Source organism: Onychomys torridus, chromosome X (assembly GCF_903995425.1).
Source record: "Onychomys torridus chromosome X, mOncTor1.1, whole genome shotgun sequence".
Taxonomy (NCBI): Eukaryota; Metazoa; Chordata; class Mammalia; order Rodentia; family Cricetidae; genus Onychomys; species Onychomys torridus.
This window is the reverse complement of record NC_050466.1, coordinates 87,090,125-87,107,934: the sequence shown is the minus strand read 5'-3', so window position 1 is coordinate 87,107,934 and position 17,810 is coordinate 87,090,125. Positions and strand designations below refer to the sequence as shown.

At 40.0% G+C, this 17,810-nt stretch overlaps 1 protein-coding gene across 2 annotated transcripts in view; it reads right to left on the bottom strand.

Annotated features, from left to right (window-relative positions):
- Window positions 1-6,606: 6,606 nt before the first annotated feature.
- Ar (androgen receptor) overlaps window positions 6,607-17,810 on the bottom strand; it is a 174,023-nt gene continuing 162,819 nt past the window's right edge. Inside the window, exons 6-8 of one of the 2 annotated variants that reach the window (XM_036174680.1) lie at window positions 14,602-14,732; window positions 13,592-13,749; window positions 6,607-12,892 (exon numbers count right to left, since the gene is read on the bottom strand). In XM_036174680.1, the coding sequence (XP_036030573.1) occupies window positions 12,737-12,892; window positions 13,592-13,749; window positions 14,602-14,732 (445 nt within the window). In that variant the 3' untranslated portion in view covers window positions 6,607-12,736. The remainder of the gene's footprint in view (window positions 12,893-13,591; window positions 13,750-14,601; window positions 14,733-17,810) is intronic. The other variant, XM_036174681.1, reaches the window with a different exon arrangement.

Below are 17,810 nucleotides of genomic sequence, written 5' to 3'. Positions count from 1 at the left end.
ATTCTCAGCTTTCTTGCCCTCTTCTCCATTTCTTGTAGCCACTAAAACAGAAATTTAGCATCTCCTGAGATTGTAATTGCAAAGTTATGCTGTAATAATTGCTTACTATATGTGATTTTTTTACTTCAATTCATTTTTTTGGCTTCTTTGGATTCTTTACTAACATATCAGTTCAACAATGACATTTAAAATATCATTTTTCTATTTCACTTAGCACTTTAGTTAGTTTCTCAAAGCTTATTTGTAATTCCTGATCTTATACAATTTTTGTGAGTTCTTTGTGACATTGAGATAACAAAATTATAAAAATGGAAGTGTTCTGCTAGTACACATAACTACAAGCCCACCCAGTGGCTTATGCTTAGAAAGGGGAGATTCAATGTTTAAAAAAGAGACCTTTATTACCATTTTTGGAAATAATAAAAAATTAGGCCCTGAATATTGCTATTAAGATTAGCATTAAATGACCAGAAAGGATTTGGTAGCAGAAATATAGAAGAGCACTTAATATGGGAGACCCACCTGAACAAGGACTACTAAAAAGGATTTTCCCATTCTCCAAAGAAAATCTTTGGCCTTATCCTGAAGAATAACGCTTTTCCATCCACATTTCCCACATTCTGGTTTTATAAGTCCATATCCTCCAATACCTCAGAGCACCTAAAATTGACCACATGTGTCTATATGTATCAGTTATTTGTATCTTTGGCTTACATCAATATAAGTGAACTGTATAATGGCCTAAGAAACATTGACAAAAACACCTCCCCACCAAGATGGACACATACATATGAGTAACAAGCAGAGTGGTATGCTATGTGCTAGAGTCTGCTATGAATAACAGATTACTGATGTGTGGAGACAAAGCTGATGGCTAGATATTTGCAATAGAGGAAGCTCTAGGGCATAGGTTTCTGAAATGAAAGCACAAGGTGACAGGTATGAGTATAATCAAAGTGAGAAAATACCAGGTTGATAAAATTTTTGGTTTTTGCCATTTTTTCCCACAGTCCAAGAAAGTATGGAAAAGCTGAAAAAAGTAAGTCAGAGAGTCTTTAGTTTTTTTGTTCTACATATGGGAGATGATTACCCAAAAAGGTATAGGAGTTATATGAGTTTGTTAGTGAATAACATAAGTGATAAATCCCAATGCTTGTTTATTCTGCCTTCCTTAACAGACAAATATGTTTGTAGATTACTTGGATGCCAAATGAACTGCTAACCAGACAGGAATGGAGAGGAATATTCTTAGTTCCCAACTATAGTCAAATGAAGTTTGGGCATGAGGCTATGTGGAAATGACTTCATATATACCAGATATAACTGACACTTTCAAAGTGGATGAGTAAGAAGACAATTGCATTATGATATAGATCCATCTTCCCTCTTGTTTATGTAGCTACTGCCTGCTTTGGGGTTACTTGGGTCTCTTTATAAAAGCCATTAAAAAAAGCAACCAACCAGCCTTTTAAGACAGATACAGTGATCAAGATCGTAGGCTTTGGCAATTCACTTACTTGAGTTTGAGGTTAGGCTGTATTGTTTAGAAGTCATCTTAGTCTATACTAGATGTCTTTGATTGCCTGTCTATATAACAAGGGTAACACTGCTCCAATGGTTGATAGGAGGATTATATAACAATACTATAAAGAGTTTTATAACATACACAGTGGAAGGAATGTAGCATTAATATTTCCAGATATTTTATTATTATTGTTGCTATCATTATTACTGTCAATTCTATTCTTTAATCTATCTCTGCTTCACATTCTATTAGATTCTCATACAAGTTTTAGCTTAACTTCTATCGTGTTACAGCTTTATTAAAATTTCTTAGTTATTTCAAATGGTGTCCTAAAATCAGTTGTGAGCTGTGGCAAGGCATATATTAATGGTTTAAATATTGATGTTCACAGATAATTTTCTTTAAACATGATGAAAGGCCTAGATTTTTCCTTTCTAAGGCTGTTGATCTCATTTGCACTCATATTTCATTTCTTAAATGGGAGAGAAGGGAGGGAAAGAAGCTTGGTGAGCTTGCTCTGTGTTACATGTCACACACAATCCTAGTAGCCTTTTCTCATACTATGGCATATATAAGGCCATTATCTTTCACACATGGTACCTGAGAATGAATGGTCTACAGAAGAAATTCTAATTCTTAAAAATGAATATTTTCACAATCACAATTCTTAACAATGAAGATTTTCACAACCAGATTCACCTTCACCTTTTTTCTCTGTTTTTGTTTGCTTTGACTTTTTTTCCCAGAAAGAAGGGACAAACTTTCTCTGCCCTGGTTGTCTACCTAGCTACCTTCATCTCTTGTGATGTTTTAGCTGATTATTCAAGGACAGGGTAGATATTACCTCAGGTAGAAAGTTGGAAGGTTGTCATTTCTGTAGAATTTTCTGATTTCCTGTTTAGATGAATGAATGAGCTCTCACAATCAACTGAACACCAATTTAGCTGACCCACATCCTTTACTACTTCTGAAGTTAATGTTACTAATCTTTTTCTCTGGGGTTTCTTCTTTACTGTTTGGGACCCTGGTGTCAGAGTCACTCTGGTAAGGCCATGGCAAGTGCAGGTGGGGTAGCCGGCAACACGTGCTATCATTACAGAGATGATTGAACATTTGCATTTCAGTATTTGCATTATAAGGTCCTGAGGTCTTTGCTAAATTGATATGTGAGAAGAACAATACTGGAAATCAGGAAATGTGGGTTTATTGGTTTAGATTTATAGATATCAATTATTCTGTAGCAACCTTTGGGTAAATAACATTCACAGGCCTCAATTTGCCTCTCTGTAAATTGGTTGATTGCTGATCTCCCTGCAGTCTTAGGATGTTATGATGTTTAGATTAGGTCAATTATCTGACAGTGTTCTTGGAATTAAAGTGTTGGCAAGGACTTTTACGAATCCCTGTTACTCATAAGATAAAGGCTATACTCTTTTATGAGGCCATTTTGTATGTGTGTGTGATTCTTTTTGTATACTTACATCACTTACAGCCATTCTCTTCTTCAATTCTCCCTATTATCTCAACTCAAGTACTTCTAGTTTCCTTTACAAGCCTGACAACTCTCACCTTAGGCAGGATTCTATTTTCTCCACTCCCAGGCTCATCTTCATTCAATTTGAGTTGTGGTCTTGATATCTTTGAGAAGTCTTCCTTGACCTTACCTCCAGACTAGGCAGTCACTATTCCTCTGTGACAATGACAAAGCCCATTGACCTTCTTGTCATAGCATCCATTAGGTGATATTACAATGATCTGTGTCTTTTTTTTTTTTTGCCTCCCACAGTAGACTCAGCTGTTCATCAAGGTAGAACTATACCTTATTCTTGGGAAGCAAACAGAATGGTTGTACAAATAAATATTTCTGAACAACTGAAAGTTTTTAAAGTCAATGAGATTCTCTTTCAAAGTTACTCTAACACTGTAATGACCTATTTTTGACACAGTTTTACTTTGGGTATGCATGTGACTGCTAAGTGACTGCTCTGTGTTGTCACAGAGTCTACCTCTTCTGATGGTCTATTTTCTGATTTGTGATTTGAGGCAATGCAATGCAATGAGGAAATGTGAAGCACTGTTTACAAAGTTTGTGTTAAATCAGCTTTTTCTTCATGGAGCCTTGCTGGTTAGCAGTTAGACCAACTCTCCCAAATGACGTTTGCACTTAAGCCATTGAAGGGAGATGAGAAGCTTTGGGCTAAAGTGTGGCAAAATTATTGGGATGCTTAAGCCATCCATATCTGCCTATTTTCTCAGAAAGCCATCCCCATAACCATGTCTCTCATTTGCTTGTGCAGTCCCTGTTAGAGCTCATCAAGTGTGTCTCTTCTTTACAGTGGTGAAGAAAGCCACTTGGAATAAGTAGAAGGCAAAGTAAGTTCAGCTACTAGGGTAGAGATTCTTGGCCTGTGTACATAGGAGCCAAATATAAACTGAGTCTTAAGGATGGTCCCTTGCTACAGGCTCTAGACTATAATACCATTATACATTTTGGCTCAGCTTTCCTATGTAAAGTAGAAATTTGGAATATGCCTAAAAGCCCTTATAGCCCTAAGGTTAGCAATTCTAAGCAGGAAATTTATGTTTGTTTGTTTGTTTGTTTTTCAAGACAGGGTTTCTCTGTGCAACAGCCCATATGGCCTTGGAACTCCCTTTGTGGATCAGACTGGCCTTGAACTCACAGAAATCCATCTGCCTCTGCCTCTTGAGTGCTGGGATTAAAGGCATACACCACTACCTCCCTCACTAAAGTTATCAATTATAAATTAAAGATCAACCTTATTTCTTTGAGTCGAATGATATGAGAAAATTGTGGGATAAGTGTTAATAGATTACAATCCCAGATTGGTTTAAAAATCTAGGGCATGTAATAGACTGTCAACTCACTGAAACCATAGTGCTTGACTAGGATTTATTTAGCTGCTACTTATCTCTCTCATTTACTCAATAATCTCTATGATAAATACATGATTTCACTTGTGTGCCCTTTACCAAACATCAAGATTTCAACAGTATTTGACACTCTGCCTCCCACCACTTGTTCTCTGAATCTTTGTTGAGTACAAACTGTGGATATGCTAGCTCCAAAACTGTGTTCTGCAGATAGTGAAAGTCCTTTTCCTTTTAATCTTAGGTCATAAATATGAAAAGTAGTTTTGGAATTTTCAGTTACCATAGTGTTTGGGCTGGAAAAGACTTTCTATTTCATACGGTTCCAAATATCTTCTCATAGACATTTAATTTACTGATGAATCAACTCAGATCTAGAAAGGGTGGTGCTTTCTATTTTCATACATTAAATGCATAGGCTTGGGTAATAACTATGTATTAGTTGCATGACCATAGACAAGTCAATACAGGACTTTCGTCTGCAGGTACTTTCAAGTCTATTAAGTGTCTTGTCTCTGAACTTGGTGTTGCTACTTCTGGAAAAAGAACCTGTGATAGATAGTAACCACCTTTCCAGGAACTAAGTGGTGAGTAAAATCAAGTAGTATAGTTGTTGGGTCATTTGTTGTAGATGCAAGGCAGGACAGCCTAAGCATGATGGTCAGTGACCTATTCTAGATGCAGGCTCTGACTTATGTAACTTACAAACATACACATGCCTCTTCTTCATTGTAGGCACACAGATACACATCCTAAGAATTACTGATATTTCTCTCTTCTTGCTCATGCATTGATATCAGGAAAGATTTGAGAAATCCATATACTTTGAGATGTACATGGGGTTCTAGAATTTTAATAGGGAATAGAGCCAAAACAAATAGTCCATCAGCTGTGTGACATATGTTCTCACTGAATCCCCAACCCAAACCAGAGTGGAGACCTGGAACAATTCCCTTTACATGTGAGGATATGAGGCACAGAGAACATTCTTACTGCTGTCGACGATACCAGCAATACCTCAGTGATGGATCGATCATATCTCAATATCAACAATTCAATTTGGGATTTCATATGTATTAACATAGGGATGAAACAGGAAGAGCTCTTACTTGACAAACCAAGAAGTCTGGCTCAGTTTATACTTGAGTGGTTGAGGATAGTATGGACCCCAAAAAAGGGAGGTTGAGAATATGCTCATTCTTGTTCTGAAGCTTGGTTCAGACTGAGTAGTGATGCACCATGCTTTTATAGGAACCAGCACATGAATGTGAGTAGCTGAGCTTTGGGCAGATTTCCCTTAGCTCACAAACTTGGGGCTTCTCACAAAAGGTTGCGATGGGCTGTTGGTGTCCATCTGTGCTTTCTAACACAGATGCTTTGTTATTTTGGTGGTCTCGGGTCATCCTATGCTAAGGTTAAGATAGGGCAAATTTATAACCCCTGGCTAAGAGTCTTTAAAAATATACGAAAATCAAAGTAGCATGAAAGGCCACTGGGCATGATACCAATTCTTGACTCCAATAAAGACAGCCAATAAAAAGAGTTAATGAAAAGAACTCTGATGACATTCATCTGAAATTTTAGATTGTTTTATGTTTTAACAAATTAACAATGGTGATAAGAGGACATTAGCAGCTTTTTGGGGGGCTCTTTGTTAACAATAACTTGAGCCTGCAGCCACAACAGGGTTTGTGGCCAAGTTTTAGCTGGCAGACCAACAAGCCAATATTTTACACAATGGATGACATTTCTAAAACCAGACACAGAGACAAACTGAGAGTCGCACACGTATTTCAACAAACAAATTTCTGCCATTTTTAATTGTATTTAGAGCAACAAAAGATTCCAAGATTACAAAAAGAGAACAGAACGCTAGCGCTTGGGGCTGGTCCTGCTGCCCAGTGGAAGCCAAGTGCTGCTGTGAGAACTGAAGCCCCATCAAAAGAAGTTTCAAGCAAAATTAATTTGTTTCTTTTGAAAAAATTTTGAATAATGCTTTCTCTCTTTGCTCTCTCCACATGAAATTTAATTCTTATCTCTGGTTACATTGTCTATCCCCTCCTACTGCCAAATTAATCTCAAGGACAGTGTAAGAATGTCATCTGAAATGCCCTCCCTAATCAATGTCCATTATATCTGTCTAGAGCAGAATGGTGTGTCAAAAAGTGGTGAGGGTACTTTTATTTTTTTTTAAACAATGGTGGCTACTCTCAGTGGCCAAAAGGAATTATAGGACAAGTTCATAGGCACTTCCCTGCAGGACAGTTAGCACCAAGTGCTAAAGTCATGAGATACTGCAAACCTAGTCTGTCTCTCATATAAAGCACAATGACTCAAACTACAAGGTGGCAGACAGAGTGCCTGCAGAGAAATAGTAACATTTCAGAATTGGTTCTTTTGAGGGGGTACTGTATATGTGTGTCATCCAGTTGTTGGCCAATAGTATCTGCAGCTAAACAATAGTCTTACTGAGTAGCTTACATGGAAACTATTCCAGGCTATCTATGCTGCCCATTTCACAGCTTCTCATTTAATTCCATGAAAAGCCAAGAGACAATTGGAACACGGAAAGGAAGTAGAACCCTGCTATGCTGAACAAGGACTGAAAAGCACTTAGTGCATATTACCTGCTTCCTGGCCAGAATAAATTGATCACATTAAAGATGGGCCAAAGGCTGGTTTTTGTTTGTTTGTTTGTTTTTTGTTTTTGTTTTTTCTCTAAAATACCACCTGCTGAATTTAATTATCTACCGTTCTTTTGAGGGATAGGAGAATTCCCAGTGATTTGTTACCTTGGATGAAATTTCAGAAGAAAAGTGACAAAATGTGGGTTTTCTGCCTTCACCTAGAATGCTTGAGGGTTAGGAGGCTCTGGGCAACAGACCCCAGTGTCAAACTCTTAACTGAAGAAAAATACCTCTACTCATGAGTAGCAATGGAACTGTACCTACAGAGATATGACTTCTAGTACACTAACAAATTTTAACAGAGAAAAATACATTATCAATTATCAAAATCTTTACAGAACATATCCCAAACCAGAATTAGAGCACACGGACACCCAGTAGCAAGAGCACCTCAATTGCAGGGGAAAGAATTGATGTGACCGAAGGAGCATTTGCTCCAGGTTCCCAAGATCAGGCAACTGCCCTTCTCTAACAAGAATGGTGAGGACCAAAGAAATAACCTTCCTTCTCCCAATGACTCACATCCCACAAAGAGGATGCTGGCCACTCCTTTGGGTGGGCACTTGGCTCCACATCTAGATTTCTCCCTATTGCAATTCCCAGGCAATTTCAATGAGATTTCACCACCCTTTCCACATTCATCTGTCTTAAGCTAGTAAAGTGCAATACATCATGTACCCTACCCTTTCCTCTTCCACCCCATTGTAAGGCCTGAACACCAGGCTCAATATGGGAAGAGTTATCAATTATCTGATCAATCCAGGTGTCTTATCCATTCTGAGAGAGCATCCAAAATGTAACTGCAACCTCTCTTACAAGTTCATGGCATCAGATATGACCTGGAACCAAATATAAAGGTGCAGAGAAAGGTAAAGCTATCAAACACATTACATCTATATATATAATTCAGTTTTGAAACATGGATACAAATACTAATTTACAATATATTTCAATTTTCTGCCTAAAACTGCAGAGAACTTTTTGTGCTGTCTAAACTGGGCAGAAATGAGGGTTTCTGCCTGCCCTCCTTCTAGTGCAAAATCTAATCCTTTAAACGTACCCCTTCTTATCAAGGGTTTCACATCTTCAAATAAGCTAACATGGGCACTAGCAAACACAGTGGCCAAGACCAGCTCCATTTCCAACCATGCAAAGATGGAGCTTCAAGAATTTGCTCTGCAACTACTAGAAAAAAGAAAAGCTAATTCTGCTTATAAAATCAGCTAGTGAAGGACACTATAATCCCATTTTTTTTCCAAATTATCCTCAACACTTCTAAATATGTATATTGTGAGACAACCCTTCCCCACAAAGTCTTCTAAGTAAGTCATCAGAAAAGTCCTCCAGTCTGTCTTTGGATAGTTTACCAAAGAGGCACTAATGCTTGTTCCTTCCCTGCCTTTAAAAATTTTGGTATCTTAGCAGATACAACATAATCTTTGGTTACATAATGTAATGCTTTCATCTCCTTTTCTACTTAAAAAAAAAAATACTTTCAAAGATTTTCAAAGTGAAAAGTGGTAAGAACCAACCTGTCTGTAAAGGCAGCCAGGAAAGAAACTTCTTAGTCCAAGAAATTTCACATGCTTAATGGCTTCTTTTGACTTTCAATTTGGGATTTGATCTGGAAGGTTACCATTCCTGGTTCTCAAGTATGAAAACCATGCCTTTTGCCCAATGACTTCTTACCCGGGCAACTAATATAGGAGAATTATAGTCAGCCTCTTTTTGTCCAGGGCCATGTTATGATCATGCGGCGATAGTCAATCAGTTGTTTTCAGAAAACTTTCTAAAGTGAGATGCTGCCATAGGTCTTGGGGAGGTATAAGGGATGTCTTGGGCCTTTGTGCCCTGACAAATTTAAGGGAAAGAAGGAGACAAGACCATACCTGTACTGAATAAAAGAGTTAGAAGCCCCTTGAAGCTTAAAGTCAGGTAATTTGTGTAGTATCAGGTTATTATGTGGATGGTGGACATAATTTTTTCTTCAAGTGTATTGACTATATCTTGTTATATATACCTGTATGTATTTAGAAATAGAGTATGGACAGAGAAGGATATTAGCATCAGCACATTTCTCAACCTGGACAATTAACCTTACTACCCAAAGGACAGAGTGAAACTCCCCCCCCCCCCTTTTTTTCTTTTTTAGTGCCAGTGAACATACATAAAAATATACATATTACTGATTTTCTGTTTTTCAAAGATATATGACAGAATCCTTCAAAAAAAATCCCTTTCTCAGAGTAAGGTAATTTAAAAAAATAATGAACTTTCCAAGAACAATAATATTATTGTCTGTGGCATAGAAAATCTATAGAACAAAGAAGCTAACTCCCATGTCAGCTCAGAGTCCACACACAGTGAGCTGCCCTGTGAATGAGAGTTGAAAGCGATACTTGACTCTTTTCTTTAACCACAGAGTTCGTGACCCAGCCCAGATAGGCCTTTTCCATGGTGCTCCTCTTTTGTCTCATCCTCACATTCCATTTTCATTGAACACTGTAAAACTCTTTGGAGATGATCACCTTGACTTGTCCAGTGAGTGATCTTCATCTTCCATCTTACCAGATGAGTGGAGCAATGGCCAGTCATTCACAGGTAAGCACAGTTTACCAGCAACACTCACTCTGCCGAATAGAGTGCTTACAAGATGAGACTTCTGCCAGTCACACTAGCTGGAACATTGATGGCCAAAGAAATAAAAAGAAATGAAACAAAAAATAAAAAAAGAAAGAAAGAAAGAAAGAAAGAAAAGAAAAGAAAAAGCAAAAACCAACCTCTTCTTTGCCTGTGTGGGAGAACACAGCCAAGCTATAACTTTCATTGCTTACTCAAATCCCAATGCAGAAACAGTAGGCATAAGGCCTTGTGTAGGCTGTTTTCTCTAGTTCTGTAACTTGGAAATTTGGAATTATGTAGTTGGTGTTGCTTTAATTGAACTGCTGTTTCACTGATTTTTTGGCTTTTGCAAGTAAAAATAAAAACAAAAACATATACATTCATAAAGACAAGAGTCATGATCTGGAACTCCATAAGATGAAAAACTTCATAGAGAAATGGAACAAAGAGCCTCTAGTATTTACAAAGACAAATAATGTTATAATAAAATCCATGTACCATAGAAGATGGAAATTGCTTCAAAACAGAAGTAAAGGAACTATTAAAATGTAACATAGTTTAACTGAAAGGAGTGGTGATATTTTTTCTGTTTAAGACACAGCTAAAAGAGATCCTGTACATAAGCCAGATGGTGTCATCACAAAGCAAATCAGAATCTACCTATCCTAGCTCAACAAGGGAACCTGTCAGCTTCAATTTTTGTCCAGCAGTGCTGGATCGTCATATCACTCATCTTATATTCTCCCTCCCTTGTTATTTAAAGAAGTTGTTTTGCGAATTTGTTTTGCTATTAATATCAACACAGAAATCAGGGAAGGAAACTCATGTGTATCATATCATGTCATTCAGAAACTGTCTTCTCAATCAACATAGTATACCAACTAAAATGGGCAGTTTGGGGGCTGGCCCTTAAATTCTTAAGCTCGGCAGTAAAGTGAAGAGCTGAGTGAGGAATAATTGTACAAATGCAAGAGTAGGTGGGAATTCTTCCTGCACCCAAGGTTGAGGAACAGAGTCCACAGAAAACAAGGGTACCAATGGACTACATGAAACCAGTGACCCAGGGCGTGGGTCACTGTTTATGTTTATGGGTGCAGTCTATTTGCAGCCACAACAGCAAGATCTGTCCAATAGGAGTCATGGCTCTACAGAATGTCTCAGTGGTCCTGCACCCTCTGACTGAGAGGCAACAACTCTGGTGGGGCATTTGAGTGACTTTGGCTAAGGTCATCCCAGCAACTGCAGTAGAGGAGGATGAGCAAACTGGTCCCCATCTAGCCAGATGGCATTCATTTATTTGGCTTTAGACTTTGCCTCTGAAGATGTTGGCAGCCTGTATTCTCTTTTTTCCTTCTCTCTTCTTCCCATGATTTCTGCAGGTGTGTATTCTGGGTATAAAGGAGAGCAGTTTATGCCTTCTGGTTCTAGCGTCTTCACTCTTCCCAGCTTGGTTACTTAGTTTTTTACCTCCACCATGGTCTGGGTAGGCCCTTTAGTCACTCTGAGGAGGAAATTGACATTTCTCCACTTGATAGGCGTATATTGTCTCTGGAGGACAGGGGCAAGGTGCCTGCCCAGTTTGTCTGGTCCCTTTGATGATTTTTTTTCCCAATTTGTCTAAGGGCTCCAGAAATCTGACTGTTGATGACGGACATTGAGTGAGATGTCTTTTAGACTGTTGACATCTAAACACAGATGCTGTGGCTGCTGTTCTGCTAGCCTTCATGGTGGTAGTGGGAGGGAGATATTAGCAGTGTCTACAAACACATCCAAAGAAGTGAATAAGCTTTACCACCATGGCTTAAATGCATTATAGTGAAGTTCAGGCTGACCGAACACTGAAGAACTGTGGAGTGACAACATGGCTACAAGGAGTCTGTAGGTCCTTTAAAAGTAGAGGAAAAGGTGATTGCTCTAAGGGATCAACTAGTCACTGTCCTTAAAGGGAGAATGGCTAAGCCATCACTTTCTTTTCCTCTGACTCCAGCCACAAAGCTCCTCTATGGCTCACATATGGAAATACAGACATAGATCTGAATGAAGCCTTCCAAAGGGTCAGATCTCTCTGCTTTCTTCTCACTGACCTAACTTCGGTGGAAGTGGCCAAAGTAAGTTTTGGCTAAAGAGAACATTCAGTTCAAAGCTCTTAGCAAAGCAATTGAAAGTCAGTTGAGGGTGGAAGCAGAGGTTAAGAGAGAAAAGGATTTGAAGGAGGAGGCATTCCCATGCAGACAAGTTTTCAGATGAGAAGCACATTTCAGCACAATGGATTGTACTGCAACTGAGCACTCTAGCACTCAGGGACAAAGGCTGTGGGGAAGCAATTGGTCATCCATCTGCCCTCCTTGTCCTCTTTTCTCTCTAGCCTGCCAGTAAGCTTTGGGGTCATCCTGCTCTTTAATGGCAATAGCCATTAGCAACAACTGAAGTTTCCCACAGAGAGACAGGATGAACAACAATAGTGACTCCTCATGTACCTGTGATTTTTACTTTCTTCTTTCTATTCACTGTTGGCTTCTTTGGGAATCCTATGTGTTTATTTATTTCTTGTGAAGAAACAAAGCTAGCATTGTTCTTTTTTGGCTTTTTATTTTCTATGTTTGTTTCTTCCCCAGATACTTATAGCTCTCTAAACTCCACATTGTACAAGGTGAGTAAACATTGGCATGGTTGGCACACAGCACAGTGCTGTAAACAAGCACAATTGACACTGGGCCACATGGGGACCATCACAGATTCAAAGGAATACAACACAACTCAAAACCCAGGCAGGAGCCACAACAAGCAGCAGATTCAAAATGTGCCATGGGAGGGTGAAAGAGGGAGAGAAGAAGAGGAGGAAAGAAGGAAAAGCCCAGGAAATAGAACTGAGGAACATGATCACGACAGACTGTACATCAGTAGAGGAATTTCCCCCAAGGCACTGCAGAGAAGTAGTGCAGAATTATATAACAGGCAGAAGACGTCTGAAAAGGGGAACAAGGTGCATTTGGGTATGAAGGTTTCCAAATCTTCACTGTGTGTGGAAATAGATGGGCTTGACTTTCCCAGAAAGGATCTTCGGCACTTGCACAGAGATGATCTCTGCCATCATTTCAGGAAAGTCCACGCTCACCATGTGGGACTTGATTAGCAGATCAAAAGTGAACTGATGCAGCTCTCTTGCGATCTGTAGGGAGAGTAAGAGACAGAACAAATGTGGTTTGTAAAAGCTGGGCTCCTGCCCAGCTCTCCTCCCACCTCGGAATTCCAGTACCTTTAGCATTTTTGTCCCAAGGCCTAGCCTTGATCCTTTCCAGTGAGTGAGTGATTGTGTGTGTGTGTGTGTGTGTGTGTGTGTGTGTGTGTGTGTGTGTGTCTGTGTCTGTGTATCTACCCATTTGTGTGTTTGAGAAATGATCTCCAGGGAGGCACCAAGGGCTACTAGATATCATTTATACCATTTCAAGTCCTCTGACTTAGGACTGAGTGTTCCTCTTTTCACTCCTCCATTACACACACACACACACACACACACACACACACACACACACACACACACAAACTCACATGTATAATTCTCAAGGAAAAGAGGAAAAAAATATCTAGGCTTGTTTTGTCTGCCAGGGAAGTTCATCTGCCTTAAGCTTCTTCCCTGCAACCCAGCTTCTCTGTACTCAACTTGTCCACCCCTTTCACAACATCCAGCTGGGACACTGTGACCTGTGTTCCTTTCTTCTCCATTGCATTTTCTTCTTGGACCATACTCAAAGCCAGAGGCAAATGGAAGCACCTCCCAACAGGTGGTGCCAGACCCTAGAGGAGCCTATTATCAGTGTGCTCTATCAGGCTGCTCCCCCTGATAAAGCACCCTCTGTAGTTTGCTTACAGGCTGCACAGAATCCAGAAGCTTGGTGAGCTGGTAGAAGCGCCTTGAGCAGGATGTGGGATTTTTTCGTTTGCATGCAATGATACGATCGAGTTCCTTGATGTAGTTCATTCGAAGTTCATCAAAGAATTTTTGATTTTTCAGCCCATCCACTGGAACTGATGTGGGATGAAGACAGAATGGGGAGGGGAAGCATGCCCACGAAGGAGCATTAGACAAAGCACCAAATTTTCTGACCACAAACTTGACCCCTCCACCCCCACCCAGAGGTAACCATCTATTTGGCTTTCTGTCAGTTGAAGTCTGTGTGCCTGGTGCCTTCAGAATAAAGGATTTTCTGTACTTAACATGGAGGAGTTAGATAAAATAGACTGAACTTTCTTTTGGACTAGTTTTTTCATGTACCCATTTCTCAGGTCCCAAACTTTTTTGTTCTCCATCAAACTGTGATTTAGACATTAACAAAAAAACAAAAAACAAAAAACAAAAAACCAAACAAACAAACAAAAAAACTCCCCTGGGTTATCAAATATCAAATGCCTCTATTCTCCCCCATTCCACTCTGCTTAGAGAAGACATTAAAGAAAGCTTCCTTGATTGCCAAGCAAGTCCTGTCTCAGTGGCTTCAGCCTCCTTTGGTAGCTAGAAAAGGAAATGTCCTCTAGGAGGTGATCCCTCCTGCTGTATGTACTCCTCTGTAAGGAATGCAAGGTAGCTTGTGCCTGTTACTACAGTAGAGACTACAGGATATATTAGAGGCTTGTTACAACATCTTTAAAGGCCTTATTTCAGTGAGGGAGTGAGGGTAGAGAATCTGGTAGAGGCTGAATTAAAATTGGTCTTTGTAAGGAGAAAGGATGCTGAGGGGACATGGAGGGTGAAGGGAGGGAGAGAGAAGAAGGGAAATGTCCAGGAGCTGTATTCTCCCTAATAACAGTTTAGTGGAAAATGTAGCCCCCCCTGGAGCCTCTGTGCTCCCAGTGGCATCCTCTGCAGACCCAGGTACTTACTAATGCTGAAGAGTAGCAGTGCTTTCATGCACAGGAATTCCTGGGGGGTTATCTGGAGCCATCCAAATTCTTGAGACAGGTGCCTCATCCGCACACACTGGCTGTACATCCGAGACTTGTGCATGCGGTACCTAAGCAAGAGACATAGAGATGAAAAGGAGTAATGAGGGGAGCCTTCCAACCAGCATACAGGAAATGTTTCTTGAAGCCCCTCCCTCCCACGATTTTCCAAGAAAAGCTGGCTGTTTGTCCTGCTAGGACTTCAGGCACAAGGAACTATGCTGTTCTCTCTGTTCCCCAAACTTCTGCTATCCAGATAAGGACTCATCTTCTCTGGTCAGGATATGGTTTAGCACATGGAATTTCCAGGTCTGCATTTCCTTTCTGTTTCCTGAGTCAGGGACAGGAAAGCATAACCAAATGAACACAATGGGGCAGGGACATGGTCTCCCTGACTACAGTGTTAGGATCTCAGCTACAGCCAGAGCCAGAACCTGCCATCTAAGCAGCCCATTTCAGGATTTCTCAGAGAGACTACCAGGCAATCTGATCTTAATGTAAGAATGCCAGGGTTTGCAAGTAGCCACAGGTGTTTATCTTGTCAACATCCCTGCCTGCCATTTCCTGTAATAGAAATGTAATCATTTCTTTAAAAACACCTAGCAATAGATATAAATTGCACATTGTCCTTTCACAATGAGTTCCAGTGCTTCTAAATGTGCTAGGGGTGTTTTGCAATGTCTATTCTCAATGTCCTCTGCAGAGGGGAGCCCACTCCCTCAAAAACTGGCTGTTCCTTACCACAGTTTGGGAGTTGTAAACATCTGTGAGCTGCTTTCTTATGGTGAGTTGTGAACAGATTATCACATTATCACCTATAAATTATGTGGGGAAATGGCCAAGGCTTGGACAGCTTTAGGGTGGAGACAACCTCTCTGTTCCATGTCTGGCTAGGGCAACTCTCTAGGAAAAGACACAGTATCTCCAACTAGTAGGTCTCTAAGTTGAGAAGTGTGTGTATGTGTGGGGGAGGAGGGGAGAAAGAAAAAAAAAGAGAGTAGGGGGAGGAGAGAATTCATTTGTAGTGTGTGAAGAAAGAAAGAGGAATTTGACACCAGCTTAAGTGCCTAAGTGATGAGGACAAAGACCTCCCAGATGGACTATAAAGACCATGTTTTGATATTCTGGTTCCCAAGCCACTAGCCTGAACAGGCTTATCATTGCCTGGGCAGAAGCTCTGAAGCCTATCTCACAGAGACCTTGGCTGCCCTGGAGGAGAGAAGGTGGCAGGTGGTGAATTATTCAATCCAGGCTGAAATACAACTGGACAAGGGAAGTGTTTAGATAGTATCACAAGTCAATTGAGCAGAACAGCGCTGCTCTAAGCTCTTTTACCCTAGAGGACATTTGACTAAGTTCTGCCTTCCTTGGAGCCTAGCTGTGCTCCTGTCCTCCTGCCCTAGTTTCCATTGTATTTGCATGCCTCCTTTGATGTCAACATTGCAGTGTTTGAAATCATGGTCCCAGCATAAAGGATTCCTGGACTATTGCTGTAGGCCCCTGAGACAGAAAATATAGGGAGTGGATAGGAGAGAGGAGGAGAAAGCAATGAAAGGAATTCAAAGAGGAAATAAACAGGAAGCAGGAAGAAAGAGTTGGGAGAGAATTAAAGGAAGGAAAGGGGAAGTGCAGTAGGGGGTAAAAATAAAAAGGAGGAATGGAATCCAAAAAGGGAGCAGAAGTGAGCATTGATAAAAGAGAAGATTAAAGGAAAAGTGAAGATTGGAAAACACTAAACATAGTGCCTGGTACGTGGTAAGCACTTAGTTAATGATGTGTATGTGCTGTTATATTATTTATATTATATAAATTATTATATATTTATTATTATATTATTATTCATCATTCTATGGTGAGAGATGTATGACTCAGGGAACTTCAGCAATTCTCACATGGTTACAGAGCTAGAATTTAAGCCCATTATCCTTACAGCATGGATTTCCACAAAGAAGGAAAGAATGAAGAGAACTTTACTGAGAACAGAGTTTTGGCATTCTGTTGAGTAGCATATGGCTTTTCTCAGCTTCAAGTCCTCGTCTTTGTCTCTCTGGACCACAATTGACAGCCATTATTGTTCTCAACTGGGGAGTACTGCATTCCCAGTGGACAGTAGAGATAGATGTATGGCATCAATTTGGGTCTCAAATGATTAAAATCTTATTTATCAAGCAGGTACCAGGGATACTAAATGTAATGCATTATACAAAACGGCATAACATCTTACACGTGAAAACACCCCAAAATGTCAACAGTATCTGTATTGAGAAGCACTGGTCTAGATATTTGTAAGGACTCTGATAGCTGTATTGCAATTGGTTCCTACAAATGTGAAGGAGCCTTGTAGCTTGATAGATCTAAGCCTGATATCTTCAGAATTTACTGTGGCATATTTTTATGAGATGAGTGAGACCTAGCTACAATGCTGAAATAGGGTGCCATAGGCATTCCTGGAGAAGGAAAAGGCTATTTAGAAATTGATCACTGTGCAGACCCCTAAAGGTCATAGGGCTCTGAGGAAGGTGGAGCTTAAGGAGTTGATTCAATCAGTAGCAGCAGTGGTTATGGGGCTTTATAATGTCTACCCCAGAAGATGGCATCAAAGGTAACTCTTGGAAGGTCTGGAAACCAAAGTCCTGGTGGCTATTCTTAGCTTCTGACTACCAGGGCTGGCTAGGTTGAAAAAGAGCAGCTGGGGACACTTTCATGGCACAGCTATGTTTTAAGGAACCAGAAACCTGTGGATTTTATTTAAAGACCTGAAGGAGGAGGAAGCTTAATTCCTTCCCTGACTGAAGGGATTCTCTGTAATAAAACTAGCTCAAGGTTCCTGGGAAAATTATTCTGATCAGCTCCATTCATAGGAAAGGGGGAAAGGACATGAAAATGGGGTCCCTAGACTGTTTCCTTCCTTTCATATCCTTTCCATTGATTTTTCCGGTTTCTTTCCTTTCTTTCTCATACAGTGGGAGAAGATGCTATTTTGCAGCCTAGGCTGGTGGCTCACTTTGAATGTCCTACAGAAGTTAATTTAATCTTGAACTCCTGATCCTCCTGTCTCAATCCTTTGAATGCAAAGATTTTTGAGCCACCATTCCTGGCCTAAATGATTTTTTTTAAGTCTGTTTTTTTTTTTTTTTTTTTTTTTTTTC